The sequence below is a fragment of the Nyctereutes procyonoides genome, unplaced genomic scaffold (genome assembly GCF_905146905.1).
Source record: "Nyctereutes procyonoides isolate TBG_1078 unplaced genomic scaffold, NYPRO_anot_genome, whole genome shotgun sequence".
Classification (NCBI taxonomy): Eukaryota; Metazoa; Chordata; class Mammalia; order Carnivora; family Canidae; genus Nyctereutes; species Nyctereutes procyonoides.
This window is the reverse complement of record NW_026575024.1, coordinates 15,465,608-15,481,774: the sequence shown is the minus strand read 5'-3', so window position 1 is coordinate 15,481,774 and position 16,167 is coordinate 15,465,608. Positions and strand designations below refer to the sequence as shown.

Genomic DNA, 16,167 nt, shown 5'->3' with positions numbered 1-16,167 from the left:
CTACACATGTTCTTTTCCGAAACAAATCTGATTAAAAAAATGTGTGTTTTAGTAGCTAAATTTTTATAGCCTCTGTTTCTGCATAGATTTTTTTTTGTTTGTTTGTTTTTGCAGTAAGCTCCCTATTTCAAAACTAGGAAGAGGAGCCAGAGAGGCAGAAGGTGGTGGTGCTGGCTTTTTTTTTTTTTTTCTCCATCTGATAATGATCTCTTTTACTTCCTATTGAGAAAACATTTCTGTAGAGATAGCTAAGAAGAGATAATCAAAATACTTTTAGCTGTAGAAACATTAGAATATCAGATAGATCCATAAAAAAGAGCATTTTTTAAATGTATTGCTGTTCCTTCACATTTAAAAAAGAATTCTTCAAGCTCAGAGTAGTTAAGAATTTTATTTTTGAGGAACTAAGATTTGTCAAATGCTTTAAGCAGGAAGTCAGGCCACCAGGCAGCCGCAGAAAAGCACGTGATCTCTTCTGAAATTCAGTCACAACATGAGTCGGTTGCAGTGATGGAGCTGGCTTCCCCACTACTGTTTAAATTTGAGAGATATACAAACTTAGGGTCAATGCCAGCTCTAGGGAGTGGAAAGGAGAATGAGAATGTCTTGCTCCAGAGGCTGCATCCATCCTCCCAAAGCTCTTGTGGTCAGCAGAAAGCTTAGGATCTCCAATTTGTAAAGTTTCAGCATTGGGGCAGGTGAGGCTGCCTATGAGGAAATTTGCCCAGGAGCCCTTAGATCTCACAGGCTTGTGAATGCAGTTACTTCTCTTCTTCTCCCTCCCTTCCTTTCTTTTATTCTTATACTTTTGTGGTTATTCTCTACTAGATGAAATGTATTTCTTGGCTGGATGGACCATAGTTTGGTAGAAGTTTTCCTTTCCCACCTCTATGAGATACATACAGTATAGAAGCTCTTTCCAGTTGGCACATTGAACTTTGCCACTCCTTTTTAAAGATTGATTTTCAGAGAAAGAGAGAATATGTGTGAGCTGGAGAGAAGGGCAGGGGGAGAAGGGGAGAGAATCTCAAGCAGACTCCCCACGAGCACAGAGCCTGACTCAGGGCTTGATCGCACCACCCCAAGATCGTGACCTGAGCCAAAATCCAGAGTCTGATGCTTAACCGACTAAGTCACCCAGGTGCCCCAAGGGACTTTGACTCTTCTGTTAGGTTACACAAGAGCTATGTTTCAAACAGAGTATGCAAATATGTCTAATTAAAGAAGAGTTATTTCGAAGAGCCTACTCTGCTAAGCATGGTAAGGAGTACAGAGAAGTACGGGGCAGAGTTCTTGTTCTCTGGGAGTTTAGAGACAAATTGGACAGACCAGGCCTATATATATATACAGGAAAATCTAGCTGATGATATAAGATACATAGAAGACATTCCAACAGTAAATAGCTGAGATTACTTCCTTGTAAAGGCAGTAAATACTATAGGAATTTAAGGGAGGGAGAGCAGATGTGGCAACCTGTACCTCAGAGGCTTAACTCATCCATGTCTTCACTAATCGTGTGTATTTCCTGCTGTCCTTGTCACTGGCGTGTTTCCCAAGAGTGAGGGACATTTGAAATTCTGAGCATTGATGAAACCGGGTACATTTTAGCATCTTTGGTAATAATGCAACATTATTTAGCCTTGATAACAATCTAATTAAAGCTAGTAGCTCTCAGTGGGCAGATTATTTCATTTTAATAAGATATTTGACTTTTCTCTGAAATCTCATTTGGTATCTCTCTTCAAGCTTGAGACCCAAAATTCCAGGTCTGATACTGCTATTTTTTCTTTTTAAAATTTTTTAAAAAGATTATTTTTTGAAAGAGAGAGAGAACAAATGGGCACACATGAGCAGTGGGGAGGAGCAGAGGGAGAGGTAGACAAGCAGACTCCCTGCTGAGCAGGGAGCCTGACATGGGGCTTGATCCCAGGGTCCTGAGATCATGACCGGACCAGAAATCAAGAGCTGGATGCTCAACGAACTGAAGCACCTAGGCTCCCCTTGAATATTTTTTCTTTATGATAGATTGTAGTGTGATTTTTTTTTCTTATTATAAAATACATGTGACTTTTTGGAAAAATGTGAATAAAAAGAAAAGAAAATCACTTTTCCCTTTGGAGAGATAATCATTGTTAAATACTACTTGGTATATGTATCCTTCCATATCTCTTGGAATTTCACTGTGCTTACTATTATGTAACCTTTCTTTCTTTCTTTCTTTCTTTCTTTCTTTCTTTCTTTCTTTCTTTCTTTCTTTCTTTTTTTATAAGCAAGCTATCTTATGTCATCAAATATTCTTCTATAATATTTTCCATGGATTTGTGGTTATTCCATTATATGGCTATATCATTATTTCTTAAACTCCCTATTGTTGGACATTTAGATAGTATCTAAGTTTTTATTGTTATAAACAGTACTATGATGGTAACTATTTATTTTTGAATAGCTATAGTTCTCTTCCTGGGAAGAACTGTAGACCTAGAAATGCAGGTTAAAGTACCCATACATTTTTTTCACTTTGGTTATTTATTATTTAGAAAACGTTAATTACTTCATATTTACATTTTTATCAAGAGGGCGTCTATTTTAACCTTAAATATGAATAATTGATCTTTTAAGCAGAGAAACTAATTTTCATGTATAGAAGGCTGTTCACTTATTTGTGTTGTCACTCTCTCTTTAGCCCTCACGTAGTCAAATATTATGGCAGTTATTTTAAGAACACAGACTTGTGGATTGTTATGGAGTACTGTGGGGCTGGTTCCGTGTCTGATATCATTCGATTACGGAATAAAACGGTAAGTTTACCTTCTAGAACAATGCAGCTGAGCTAGTCTCTGGCCTTATATTCCTGGGCATTCTCCTACTGCCGTACCAAGAAAGATGACTGTTGAATTTCCTCTTTTCCATGGTTCTTTCCCCCTTTATTGCTGGTGCCTCCTAAAAGTGGTGTTTTTGACACCAGGCCAATGCAGTGATATTTAGCATGTTTTGCTTATTTCATAGTGGGAAAGAAAATAGTGACTATCAAACCTTGTTGAAGCAATGAGTTTTAAATGTTTAAATTTAGATTTGGTTTTCTTCTCCTACCCAGCATGATTATAGATTTACAATGTCTGTATTCTATTAATTAGAGAATAATCTCTGTGAAAGATTATTTGCCCTTACTGTGATCACTAGAATAAAAGCTAGGAGTCGAGGGCTTTAATTCAGATTTAGTTGTTTATACAGTGAATATTTCTAGAACATTGTTCCAAACCCTAGGGATACAGTAGTAAAGAAGACAACAACCCTGTTCTTGTGTTTATACATTTTCTAGCAGGGCAACCAAAAAGCCAATTGATGGTAACTAGAAAAGAATTACCAGATAGTGATAATTTCTTTGAAGGAACAGGACTGGTGGGGAGTGTTCAGTGAGCTACTTGAGAGTGGATGATGGAGAAAGGCCACTCAGGGAGGTGGCATTTAAAGTAAAACTTGAATGACAAAATGGAGCTAGACTTCTGAAAAGAACATTCTAGGTAGGGGAATAAGTGCAAAGATCCTGAGGCTAGAACAGGTTTGGCACATAAAGAAGGCTACTGTGAGGAAAGAGGAGAGGTTGGGGGAACCTGCAGGAGATGATGTGAGATAGGTGAGCAGACCTGGATCCTGTTGGTATTGTTGGCCACAGTAATGAGTTTGACTTTTATTCCAACTACAACAAGAAGCTGTTGCTGCTGTGGCTTCTTTGTGGACTGTGAATGGATAAAAGTAGAAGCCAGAGACAACTTAGCCTTTGGTTAGTTTGTTTTGTTTTAATAAGAAAAACAGGAATAATACCTATATTAAGCATTTGCAGAATTGTGAAAATTAAATATGTGAAAGTACTTTGGATATTGTGAGGTACTATATAAATTATAAGGTTAAGAATATTTTAAAACTCGGGAAGCCCGGGTGGCTCTGTGGTTAAGCGTCTGCCTTTGGTTCAGGGCATGATCCTGGAGTCCCCGGATCGAGTCCCGCATCAGGCTCCCTGCACGGGGCCTGCTTCTCTCTCTGCCTGTGTCTCTGCCTCTCTCTCCGTGTGTCTCTCATGAATAAATAAATAAATAAAATCTTAAAAAAAAAAAAGAATATTTTAAAACTCAAGTCGTATCCTCAAAAAATTAAAAATAAAACTACCCTAAGATCCAGTAATCATACTACTGGGTATTTTCCCAAAGATTACAAAAACTAATTCGAAGGGATATATGCACCCCTGTGTGTATTGCAGCATTATTTACAGCAGCCAAATCATGAAAGCAGCCCAATGTCCATTGGAAGATGAACGGATAGAGATGTGAGGTGTATCCTTATATGTGTATATATATTTATAAATATCATTCAACCATATAAAAGAATGAAATTTTGCCATTTGCCACAACATGGATGGATCTAAAGAGTATAGTACTAAACAAACTAAGCCAGTCAGAGAAAGACAAGTGTTGTATGATTTTACTCACATGTGGAATTTAAGAAACAAACAAGCAAACAAACAAAGAAAAAATAGACAAACCAAAAAATGGACTCTTAACACTAGAGAACGAAACAGATGGTCACCAGAAGGGAGGTGGATGGGGGATGGGTGAAATAGGTGAAGGGGAGTAAGTGCACACTTATCATGGTGAGAACTGAGTAATATATGGAATTGTTGAATCCGTAAGTTATAGACCTGAAACTAATATAAAACTGTATGTTAACTATACTGGAATTCAAATAATAATAATTTAAAAATAAAAAATAAAAATAAAACTCAGTTGTAACTTTGGATTATCTATATGACCATATCCTTTTCTTAATTTACATTATTCAGAATTAGTATTTTTTTCTAATCAAATAGCAAATTCTTTAGCTAGGAATTATGTCCTATCATAAGATATATTTAAAGAAGTCCCAAATCTTGAGTAATTTATTGAATTAAAAATTGGGCTCCAGAGACAGCTCAGTTGGTTGAGCATCTGACTCTTAATCGCAGCTCAGATCTTGATCTCAGGGTTGTGAGTTCAAGCCCTGCATTGTGCTCCTTGCTGAGCATGGAGCTTACTTAAAAAAAAAACTGGGTTCAAGGCCTTCTTCTGTGCAGCATTAAGTTATTGTTTCAGGTATTTTGAAACCATCCAAAATGAATTTTGATGGTGCATTTGATGTTTTAATATTAGTTTATTGTATTTATGTAATTTTAAACTATTAAGTGCTAATCTTTAATTATTACACATTATTTTGTAAAATGTTTTAATTCTGTTTTGTGCAGTATGACAGTCAATAGCTACGTGTGGTTATTAAGGACTTTAAATGGGGCTAGTCTGAATTGTGATGTGCTATAAGTATAAAATAACAGATTTTGAAGAGTTACTGCAAAAAGAAAAACATAAAAACTTTACATTTTTAATATATTGATCACATGTTGAAATGGTAATATTTTGGACAAATATGATTAAAATATATTATTGAAATTAATTTTGGGGTGCCTAGCTGGCTCAGTTGGAGGAGCATGTAACTCTTGATCTTGGGGTCATGAGTTTGAGCCCCATGTTGGATTTGGAGATTACTAAAAAATTAATTAATTTAAATTAATTTTGCTTTTATTTATTTTTAATTTTTAAAAATTTTGCTTTTTTATTTTTTATTTTTATTTATTTATTTTTTTACAGACAATATAGATTTTTTTTTAAGATTTATTTATTTATGATAGAGAGAGGCAGAGACACAGGAGGAGGGAGAAGCAGGGTCCATGCTGGGAACCCGACATGGGACTTGATCCCCGGACCCCAGGATCACGCCCTGGGCCAAAGGCAGGCGCCAAACCGCTGAGCCCAGGAATCCCTAAATTTTGCTGTTTATTTTTAAAAGATTTTTATTTATTTATTTGAAAGAGCTTGAGCAGAGGGGGGCAGAGATAGAAGCAAACTTCTCACTGAGCAGGAAGCCCAGTGCAGGGCTCGATCCCAGGACCTGACCCAATCCTGACTTGAGCCAAAGGCAGATACTCAACCTGCTGAGCCACCTAGGCACCCCAATTTTGCTTGCTTTTCTAATGTGGCTACTAGAAAAGTAAAAGTTGTATTTGTCGTTCACATTATATTAATATTGGGCACTGCTCCCTTAACTGATTTGCTTAACTGGTTAGAATAAGGCGTAATAAGTCACATGAACTTTGTTCTGTTTCACTGCAGAAGGTACTCAAACTCTAGTTTGCAACCTTATCAGTAGTGTTTGCTTGGACTACAGTAAGAGCTCTATAATTTGTTAGCACAAATTACTTGTTTGTACTTCAGCTTTGTTTTCTATAAAATGGTGATGATAATAGTACCTATTTCATATGATTTTTGTAAAGATTTAACAAAATTACAAAAATAGTGCTTACAGTACAATAAATGCTATTTTTAATGTTATTAGCAGAATGCCTAGCTCATAATTGATGCTTGTTAACTATTTGTTCATTGACTGGTAACAGAGTAGTTATTAAGCCGTGTGTATTCTTACATCATCTGATTTCCATGACATTCTTGAAGAAAGGTGATGGTCCTGTTTTATAGTTTGGGAAACCGAGACCAAGAGAAGTTTGATAACTTGCTTAGGTCATAAAGCTAGAATGTAGAGCCAAGGGTAAAAAGTAGGTCTTTCTCATCCCGATTCCCATGTTTTTTGCACCATAGCCTACTCTCTTCTAAATATGAGTTGTTTGTCAAAAGGGAGACAGTTTGCTGATGGATTACATTTGGTTGGCACTAGAGTTAGGTCTGCCCCAAGTCACCATGGAACTGAGCAGATATTCTGTGTTGCTCAGCATTCTTGCTTTCATTTATTCATCATTATTCAAATATTTTTTCAGGACTTATTATGTCCTGGGTGGCTTTCTTGGTGCTAGGGATACAATAGTAAACAAACCAAAGACATTTCATTTTTTATTTATTTATTTTTAATAAGTCTGAAGACTTACATTTTTTTTAATATTTTATTTATTTATTCATGATAGACACACAGAGAGAGAGAGGCAGAGGCAGAGACACAGGCAGAGGGAGAAGTAGGCTCCATGCAGGGAGCCTGACATGGGACTTGATCCCCGGTCTCCAGGATCACTCCCTGAACTGAAGGCGACGCTAAACTGCTGGCCACCTGGGCTGCCCAAGACTTACATATTTGTAAGGAGGAAGGAAAGAGAACAAGAGAGCAAGGAAGGGAAAGAGAGCAAGAAGGAAAGAGAAGGAAGAGAGAGCAAGAAGGAAAGAGAGCAAGAGAGAGCACAGGTGCACTCATGAGTGGGGGACGGGCAGAGGGAGAGACTCTTCAAGCAGACTCCCTACTGAGCATGGAACCTGATGTGGGGCTCAATTTCACGACCCTGAGATAATGACCTGAGCCGAAACCCAGAGTTAGAAGCCCTTACCCACCTGAGCCCCCCAGGAGCCCCCAAAGACTTTTTAAAATGGGGTTATGTTCCTAGTAGGGAAGATATCACATGTAGGTATACAAATGCGTAAATCAGATGAGGATATAATACTGCATTTACCAACAAGGTAGGATCAATGAATAGAGAACGATCTAGGAACAGAGGGAACTGGGGAAGGCCTCTCTGACTTTCTGCATGAAGAGAATTGTGTAGGCAGAAAGAACATGAGATGAAAAGGTCCAGAACTGGAAGTGTGCTTTGAGTGTTTGAGGAACAGCAAGGAAGGCTGGAACAGCATGAGCAAGATAGAAAGTAGTAGAGGATGAAGGTAGCTGGGAACTAGATCATGTAAGACTTTGATGAGGACTGGCTTTAATTTTGAGTGGCTCAGGAAGCCATTGGAAAATTTTGAGCATATCTGGCTTTCATTTTGGCTCATTATGGCTCACTGCCATGTGGAAAAGACATTGTCAAGGGTCAAGGGCAGAAGCAGTTAGGAAGACATTTGGATAGTTTAGGCAGGGCATGCTGGTGGCTTGGACCATGGTTATTAGTGATTACAGAGGATATATATGGATATATTTTGTACATAGGGAAGAACCAAGGATGACCTCCAGGTTTTCAGCCAGGGCAATTCAAACTGCCTTTCCCTGAGAAGACTGTGGGAAAAATAAGTAGGTTGGGCGGGTGGTAAGTAGATGGGTAGGGTAACAGTAGAAATAAAAAATTTGATTTTGACGTGTTATGCTTATGATGCTTGTTAGGTATTCAGTTGAAGATGTGGTCAGGTACATGAATCTGATGTTTGGGGAGAGATGGGATAGGAGATGTAACTTTAGTAGGGGTTAATGGAGTGATGGTGTAAGCTGTCAAATGCTGTCACAGGTTGAATACAATCTTATATTCTAGGAAGGGCACTTGGATCTAATTTTTTGCCTTTTTTGAATGTAAAATAATATAAACTGATAGAATTTTAATTTTCCATTCTTTTTTTAGTTAACAGAAGATGAGATAGCTACAATATTGCAATCAACACTTAAGGGACTGGAATACCTTCATTTTATGAGAAAAATACATCGGGATATCAAGGCAGGAAATATTTTGCTAAATACAGAAGGACATGCAAAACTTGCAGATTTTGGGGTAGCAGGTCAACTTACAGTAAGTAAAAATGTTACTTCTATTGGTAACTTTCAGCTCTATCCTGAGAAGGAATTCTTTTCATTTCGTCATTTTTTTTAAATAAAATACCCAATTTCATTGTATTCATAAAAAGGTTATAGAAGGTGCCACTAAGTTGCGAAAGAGGTAGTAGGTTATTTTAGGTCCTTTCCTGGCATTTAGGTCCCGTGACTGAACTTTGATAAAAATAAAAGCTGAAACAAGAAATGATAGAGTAGAAGTTTAAATTTACAAAACGAAGAAAAATTCAATCCAAACTGCTTTCCTTGCAGAATAAGACGTAACACCATCTCAACCCGGTAGCAGTTGGCATTTACTTTACTGAAAACACTCTCCTTGTCCGGTTCCAGGATAGTCTTTTGAGTCTCCTCCCACCTCACCAGTGCATGGCATTGAAAAAAACCACGTTTCAAAACAGGAAATGTAGAATTACTTGGTTTTGAAAAATATCTAAGTATATATAATATAGATGTAGAAAAATAGAAACAGTTCTGGACAGGTAGTACTAAAATTCACAATATTATATATCAAACAGTTTTCTTGGGCAGGAGAAAAAATATTTTTTTGTTTGTTTAGAGTTGGTATCAGGTAGAGTTTTTTGGTTTTTGTTTTTAAATCTGCCTAGATTATATTAGGGAGTTTGATAGGTATTGCAATGGCACAAAAATTGCTTTGCTGTTTAAAAAAGAAAATCAGAAACTCATTCCATATTGTAATTTCTGACCTTTCGAAGATTTTGTTGTTAACACATAAAGTGCTTCTAGGGGACAGTTTATGCTCCCAACTGTAATATATGAATGTGTCCATTTTGGAGGGGCCTGGCTGGCTCAGTTAGTAGAGCATGTGACCCTTGATCTCAGGGTCATGAGTTAAAGCCCCATATTGGGTGTGGAGCCTACTTAAATAAATAAAATAATTAATTAAAAAAAAAGGATGTATTCATTTTCCCTCATATTTGCCAATGCTGAATGAGCAATAAGTTGTATTTTTAAATCATTTTTGAAACAATATTTTTACATTTGATTATTGGCCATTTATAATTCTTCTTTTGGAACTTAACTGTTCATCTTAATTTTCCTAATTGTGTTGGACCTTCTAAAAAAATCTGCTGAAAAAGGTAAACCAAAACTTAAAAATTTTATATTAAAATTATTAATCCTATGTTATATATGTTGAAACATCTTTTTGTAGTTTGCTAGTTATCTTTTTACTTTCATTATGATTTTTCTTTAAACACCAAAGTTTCCAAATTTTATATAGGGAAATCCACTTCCCTTTCATGTTATGGTTTCTGCCTTTGATGTCACCTTTAAAGTCTTTTTTTGCTCCAACATTATATAACTGTTCATCTATACTTTCTTTTAGTGCTTTCTAGGTTTTGTGCTTTGTATTTAAATTTTCAACCTATTTGAACTTTATTTGGTGAAAAGTATAAGTTAGGAAATTAAGTATAGAGTTTTACAAATGACTAGCCAGATGCCCAGTTGCTTTTTTGTCCTTTGTTAATTTGGAATAACATTTTAATTATATCTTCAAGTTATATATGTGTGTGTTTATTTTTTTTTATTTTTTTATGTGTGTGTTTATGTATATGTATAAATACAGACATACGTAGCCATAGTCTGTTCTGAACTTTATATTTTCCCTTGTTATGCTATGCATTAGTATAACTTTGTAATACAGATCAGGCTGGGTTAGTATCCACTCATTAATCTTAGTTTTCAAAAAATTTCTAGGTATCCAAAATACTCTTTTCTAAATGATGAGTATTTCAAGGATATAATCCTCAAAAACAACTTGAGTACCACCATTTGAAAACTGCAAATTTAAGTTTCAGAGCAAAGGAAATGACTAAGCACTAAGGTAGTTCCTGTGCTAGTTTTTTACATAGAATCAACAAAGTGAGATCAATTTAAAAATATCACCTGTCATTTGTTCCTGACTGGCATAGCCTAACTGAAGCCACAGGCATTTCAGAAGGAACAGGAATGATGATGATGGGGACTCCTACTGCATATTTAGTTCTGTTTAAAATCGTCCTCTTCCTAAAATACAGGAGCTCTGGAAAGGTTCTCTTTCATTAAGGCCACACCATTCTGGGGAAGTAGACAAATAGTTATTTGCCTATGTGTGCTAGATTCATATTTTATAAGCCTCAAATTAAGACTTTATATATACATTTTATAAAATTTATGTATATAATAAAAAGAAAAATTATATGTATACATAGACACATACACATGATTTTTCTTTTTTAATTTTTTGATAGCACTTGTTCTGTACCTCCATGTAAACCATCAGAGTGTTGTAGAAATAATGGGATGGAAAGTAAAAGTCCTTGGTGATTCTACCTTCTGGGTGTAACTATTGTTAATAGTTCAGTGTGTATTGAGATTTTTCTTTTGCTAGTCATATAACAACAGTATTTATTATTATTGGTTACTGATTTGTCATATAATGTATACAACATGATTATATATTATATATAATTTTGCCATCTAATTTTCTTTTTATAATATGTCTTATACATTTTTCCACGCTTCCTTTTTAAAAAAATATGGTGGATGAGGCGTCTGGGTGTCTCAGTGGGCCTGACTCTTGATTTCAGCTCACGTCATGATCTCAGGGTTTTGGGATTGAGCCAGCACTCAATGCATAGCAGAGAGTCTTCTTCCCTCTGCCCCTGCCACGCCCCCCTCGCCCCTGCTCACATGCACTCTCTCTCTCTCAAATAAATAAATACATCTTTTACATATATATATTTATTTGAGAGAGAGAGAGAAAGTGAATGAGGGTGGGGGAGGTTGGGAGGGGCAGAGAGAGAAGGAGAAAAGCAAATTCCTTGCCAAGTGGGGAGCTGGACCTGGGGTTCAATCCCCGGAGCCTGAGATCATGACCTGAGCCGAAATCAAGACCTGTTCGCTTACAAACTGAGCCACCCATGCGCCTTTAAATAAATCTTAAAAAAAAAATACGGTGGATATTTATTGTGTTTCATTTACCCCCTTTTAGATGGTCGTTTGGGTTATTTCCTTTTTATTTTTCCCACCTCTCCTACAAATATTTCTCTAACACTTGTGTGTATATCTTAGATACCTGCATATAGGATACATTTCTGGAAAAAATTCAGATCAAAGGATATGGATATTTAAGTTGACAAAATTGCCAAATTGCCCAGAAAAACTTGTACTGATTTAAACTCTAGTAATGCTATTTTAGTGCTTGACTTTCTTTCTTTCTTTCTTTCTTTTTTTTTTTTTTTAAGATTGTATTTATTTATTCATGAGAGAGACACAGAGAGAGAGAGGCAGAGACACAGGCAGAGGGAGAAACAGGCTCCATGCAGGAAGCCTGACGTGGGACTCGATCCCGGGTCTCCAGGATCACACCCTAGGCTGAGGGTGGCACTAAACCACTGAGCCACCTGGGCTGCCCAGTGCTTGACTTTCTATACTGTTACCAGCACTAGTTATTATTAATCTTTGAAAGTTTTGTCAACTTCATTTTAGTGTTTGTTATTTTTGTGGGGTTTTAAATGTGTGTGTTTTAAGAATTCAAAGTCTTCTATGTTTCTAGGTCATTTGAATTTTTTTTGTGACCTGCTCAATCATGCCTTGAGTATGGATGTTTTACCCATATATATATTCCAAGTACAAGATGTTTCTTATTGTTCGAAAAGTTTCCTTTCCTCGATAGTTTTAAAACGTAATGTTAATCTCTACCCTTCTCTGTTTTAGGATACCATGGCCAAACGGAATACAGTGATAGGGACACCATTTTGGATGGCTCCAGAAGTGATTCAGGAAATTGGATACAACTGTGTGGCAGACATCTGGTCATTGGGAATAACTGCCATAGAAATGGCTGAGGGAAAGCCCCCATATGCCGATATCCATCCAATGAGGGTAAGGACACCAGTAGGGTGATTAGCTACTGGTCATTAGAAAGTTAGTGACTTACTTGATTTAGATACCTAACAGTAAATGAATGAGTTGTATATAATTGATAACTGTCAGTACAGACTCCACTAGTTGTAATCAATGATCAACTCAAGTACTCATGTGTTCAAAGATAAGTTCCCTCTTTTTTGGTGGGGAGGAGTGGAGAAGGGTGAGAGGATTTACTGGTAGATTTAAAGAATATAAGCTGCTGCTTATTATAGAGGTTTTGTTTTTTTTAAATTCTGGCTCTTCTTTTATTGGAAACTCAGTAAATAGTAGTTTTAATTTTTTAAAATAGTTAGAATTTAACTGCAATGTGGTGTTCCGGTTTTTTGGCTTTTTTTTTTTTTTTTTTTTTCAAATACATTAAATTGGCTTGGCCTGGAGGTTAATGAATCCCTTGTAATTTGTGGGACTTCCAGGTTTATGATCTCCTTGCAGTTACTGCTCATATCCTGTGGTGATGATGACCTTTATGGGGGAGGGAACTTTGACAACTGTAGGGCTGAGATTACTGTCAGGATATTGATGCTCTCAGCTCTTGCCTTTTCTTTTTTTTTTTTTTTTTTTTTTTTTTTAAATTTTTTATTTATTTATGACAGTCACACAGATAGAGAGAGAGAGGCAGAGACACAGGCAGAGGGAGGAGCAGGCTCCATGCACTGGGAGCCCGATGTGGGATTCGATCCCTGGTCTCCAGGATCGCGCCCTGGGCCAAAGGCAGGCGCTAAACCCCTGCGCCACCCAGGGATCCCAGCTCTTGCCTTTTCACTTTGAAAGCCAGCGTACAGTGGTTAGCAACAACCAAAGAAAACCTTGCTAGATATCGTGAGGTTGAGGCGACAAGAATACATATGAAAGAGGGAGAGAGAGAGAGCTATATCAACTTCTCTAATTGTTATACTTCCCACTTTGAGACACTTAGACTTTTGTTGGTGTGGATGGGTGTATCAGTGGATAAGAGGAAAATATTTTTTTTCAATTTCAGAGGTATCTCTAGTCATATTTTTATTAGTGCACCACTTTTACCAAGAAAACCAATTTTTTTTTTTTTTTTTAACCAGGCCATCTTTATGATTCCCACCAACCCTCCCCCTACATTTCGAAAGCCAGAACTGTGGTCCGATAACTTCATGGATTTTGTGAAGCAATGTCTTGTAAAGAGCCCTGAGCAGAGAGCCACAGCCACTCAACTCCTACAGGTATGAGTCTCCCCACGATGCTGCCTCCCTCTGTTTCATTCATGTACTGGCCAAAAGATGTTGTCAACTCACCTGCTTGGAGATGGCAAAGAAGTATAAGACATTCTCTGCCTCTATGGAGCTTTGAATCTAACAGAGTAGAAGAGAATGTTAAATCATTGAACAAGACAGTAGTGCAAGAAAATGGAGGGCTCTGTGGGGGTCAGAGACTGGGAACCGACATTTCGTAAGCACCTGCTGTGTGCTGGGTGCCATATAATCATCACAGAGGCCCTGTGAGGGATGGGTAATATTTCAGTTTTATAGGTGAAAAAATGGAAGCTTAGAAAGGTTAACTTATTTAAAGTCATTCAGCTGAGAAGCAACAGAGCTGCAACTAGAGCCTAGGTCTTCTAGGTTCCAAAGCAGGAGTTCCCACAAATCTACCCTCTTCCAATGAGGAACTGAGATTAATGGTAGGTGCCCTTGTAGGTCTGGATGAGAGGAGGCCACTTAGGGCTGGCAGTACTGAGACTGCTCTCCTGGAGCAGGTCACCTCGGAGCGTGGGCCTGGAAGGATGGGAACAGTTTGCAGGCCAGCTGCTCAGTGATTAGGAGATTGGATTCAGGAGTCACACTGCCCAGGTTTGAATCCTGGCTCCCTGTTTACTAGCTTTGTGACCTGGGGCAAATAATATAACCTCTCTGTTGCTTTAGTTTTCTTATCTGTAAAATGGAGACAAAGTTTATCTGCCTCTTATATGGTGAAGATTAAGTGGCATAATGTGTATAACTTTGAATGCTGTTTTACCCATATTAAAAGTAGTATGATGTGGATTTGACAAATATCTATGGTTGTTTTGGGCTAGGCCAATGGTTTTCAGCTGTGTCAGACCCAGTATTTCCCCTCTTCCTCCTTTTTTAACCAATATGTATATTTAATACTTCCACTCCTGTTCTGGATTGAAATTCATAAATCATGAAATCTGTTTATGTTCATAATTTAAAAACAGCTAGTATAATGTATATGATATAATGGAGACACAAAGATTTATAATTAAATATTTGTCAGTATAGCAATAGGCTCTAGCTTGACTCAACCTGCAGATATAATGAGATAGTTATATACCTGGACCTAGAACCATAAATGAGTTTATTTTATTTTTTTAATGATTTTATTTATTTATTCATGAGAGACACAGAGAGAGAGGCAGAGACATAGGCAGAGGGAGAAGCAGGCTCCCTGTGGGGAGCTCTATGCAGGACTGGATCCCAGGCCTCTGGGATCACGACCTGAGCTGAAGGCAGACACTCAACCACTGAGCCACCCAGGCGTCCCCATAAATGAGTTCAGATTTAGGAGCAGTAAGAACAGAAATCATTCTATTCAAGCTATATAGGACAATGAATGGGTAGATGCTAGCATAAAAATGATGTTAAATAATAACAGACCAGGCTTATTTGTATCTGATAAGAAGAGGGAAATAGTCTTATAGATTTTTCCAAATGAAGAGAAGAGAGAACAAGGAAATATGATATTCTTCCAAATGAGCTGGCTCTTATTTCTAAGTGTATTGGCACATTCTTTTCCTGCCAGGATGGGGTATTGGTGGTTTTATGGAAATCTTTTTTTTGCAGCCCCAGCACATGCTGAGGCATTCTCTCAGTTTGAGTACTTACAAACATTTAGAGACCATATCCTCTGGTGGGTGCTGGGCAATAGAGAACGAGTTTCAAAGAGAAACACGGGACAACACAGAATAAGTTGAGAAGACAACAGGAAACCCCTCAAAAAGAATTTCCATATGTTGGGAGCCTGGGTGGCTCAGCGGTTTAGCTTAGCGCCGCCTTCGTCTCAGGGCATGATCCTGGAGACCCGGGATCGAGTCCCACGTCGGGCTCCTTGCATGGAGCCTGCTTCTCCCTCTGGCTCTGGCTCTGGCTCTGCCTCTCTCTCTCTCTCTCTCTCTCTCTCTCTGTGTGTGTGTCTCTCATGAATAAATAAATGAAATCTCAAAAAAAAAAAAAGGAATTTCCTTAGGTAACTTTCACAGCATGGATTCCTTGTACAACAAGCAAGATAAGAAAAATGTAAGGTAGTGCTAATATTAATAATATTCAAGCATTTTTTTATAAGTGAAATTCCACAGTATCCTTGTGTTTCAAGTGTCTTTGCAGATTGATATTTGAGTTTACATCTGTTAGATATTTGTGACCAGTTTTAGTATTTCTGTAGTAACTATGCTTTTGTGCTAAAATCCCTTTTTATCTAACTTTGTCAGAAATGCTGTGTAGTACATTGTATGGAAGGAATAAACGGAATGAATAAATTGTTCACTGATATTTAAACAATGTCTTTATGACATTTAAGCCCCCTCCAAAATCATCCCCTAAATTACCGGACTTTTTGCTGGTCTCTTGAAAAACATTTTTGGTATTATTTACTAAAGTA

General features: G+C 37.3%; 1 protein-coding gene across 1 annotated transcript in view; it reads left to right on the top strand.

Moving 5' to 3' along the window:
• STK4 (serine/threonine kinase 4) overlaps positions 1–16,167 on the top strand; it is a 91,843-nt gene that overhangs the window by 11,163 nt on the left and 64,513 nt on the right. Inside the window, exons 4-7 of the mRNA XM_055303569.1 lie at positions 2,684–2,798; positions 8,408–8,572; positions 12,331–12,498; positions 13,599–13,736. Of these exons, the coding sequence (XP_055159544.1) occupies positions 2,684–2,798; positions 8,408–8,572; positions 12,331–12,498; positions 13,599–13,736 (586 nt within the window). The remainder of the gene's footprint in view (positions 1–2,683; positions 2,799–8,407; positions 8,573–12,330; positions 12,499–13,598; positions 13,737–16,167) is intronic.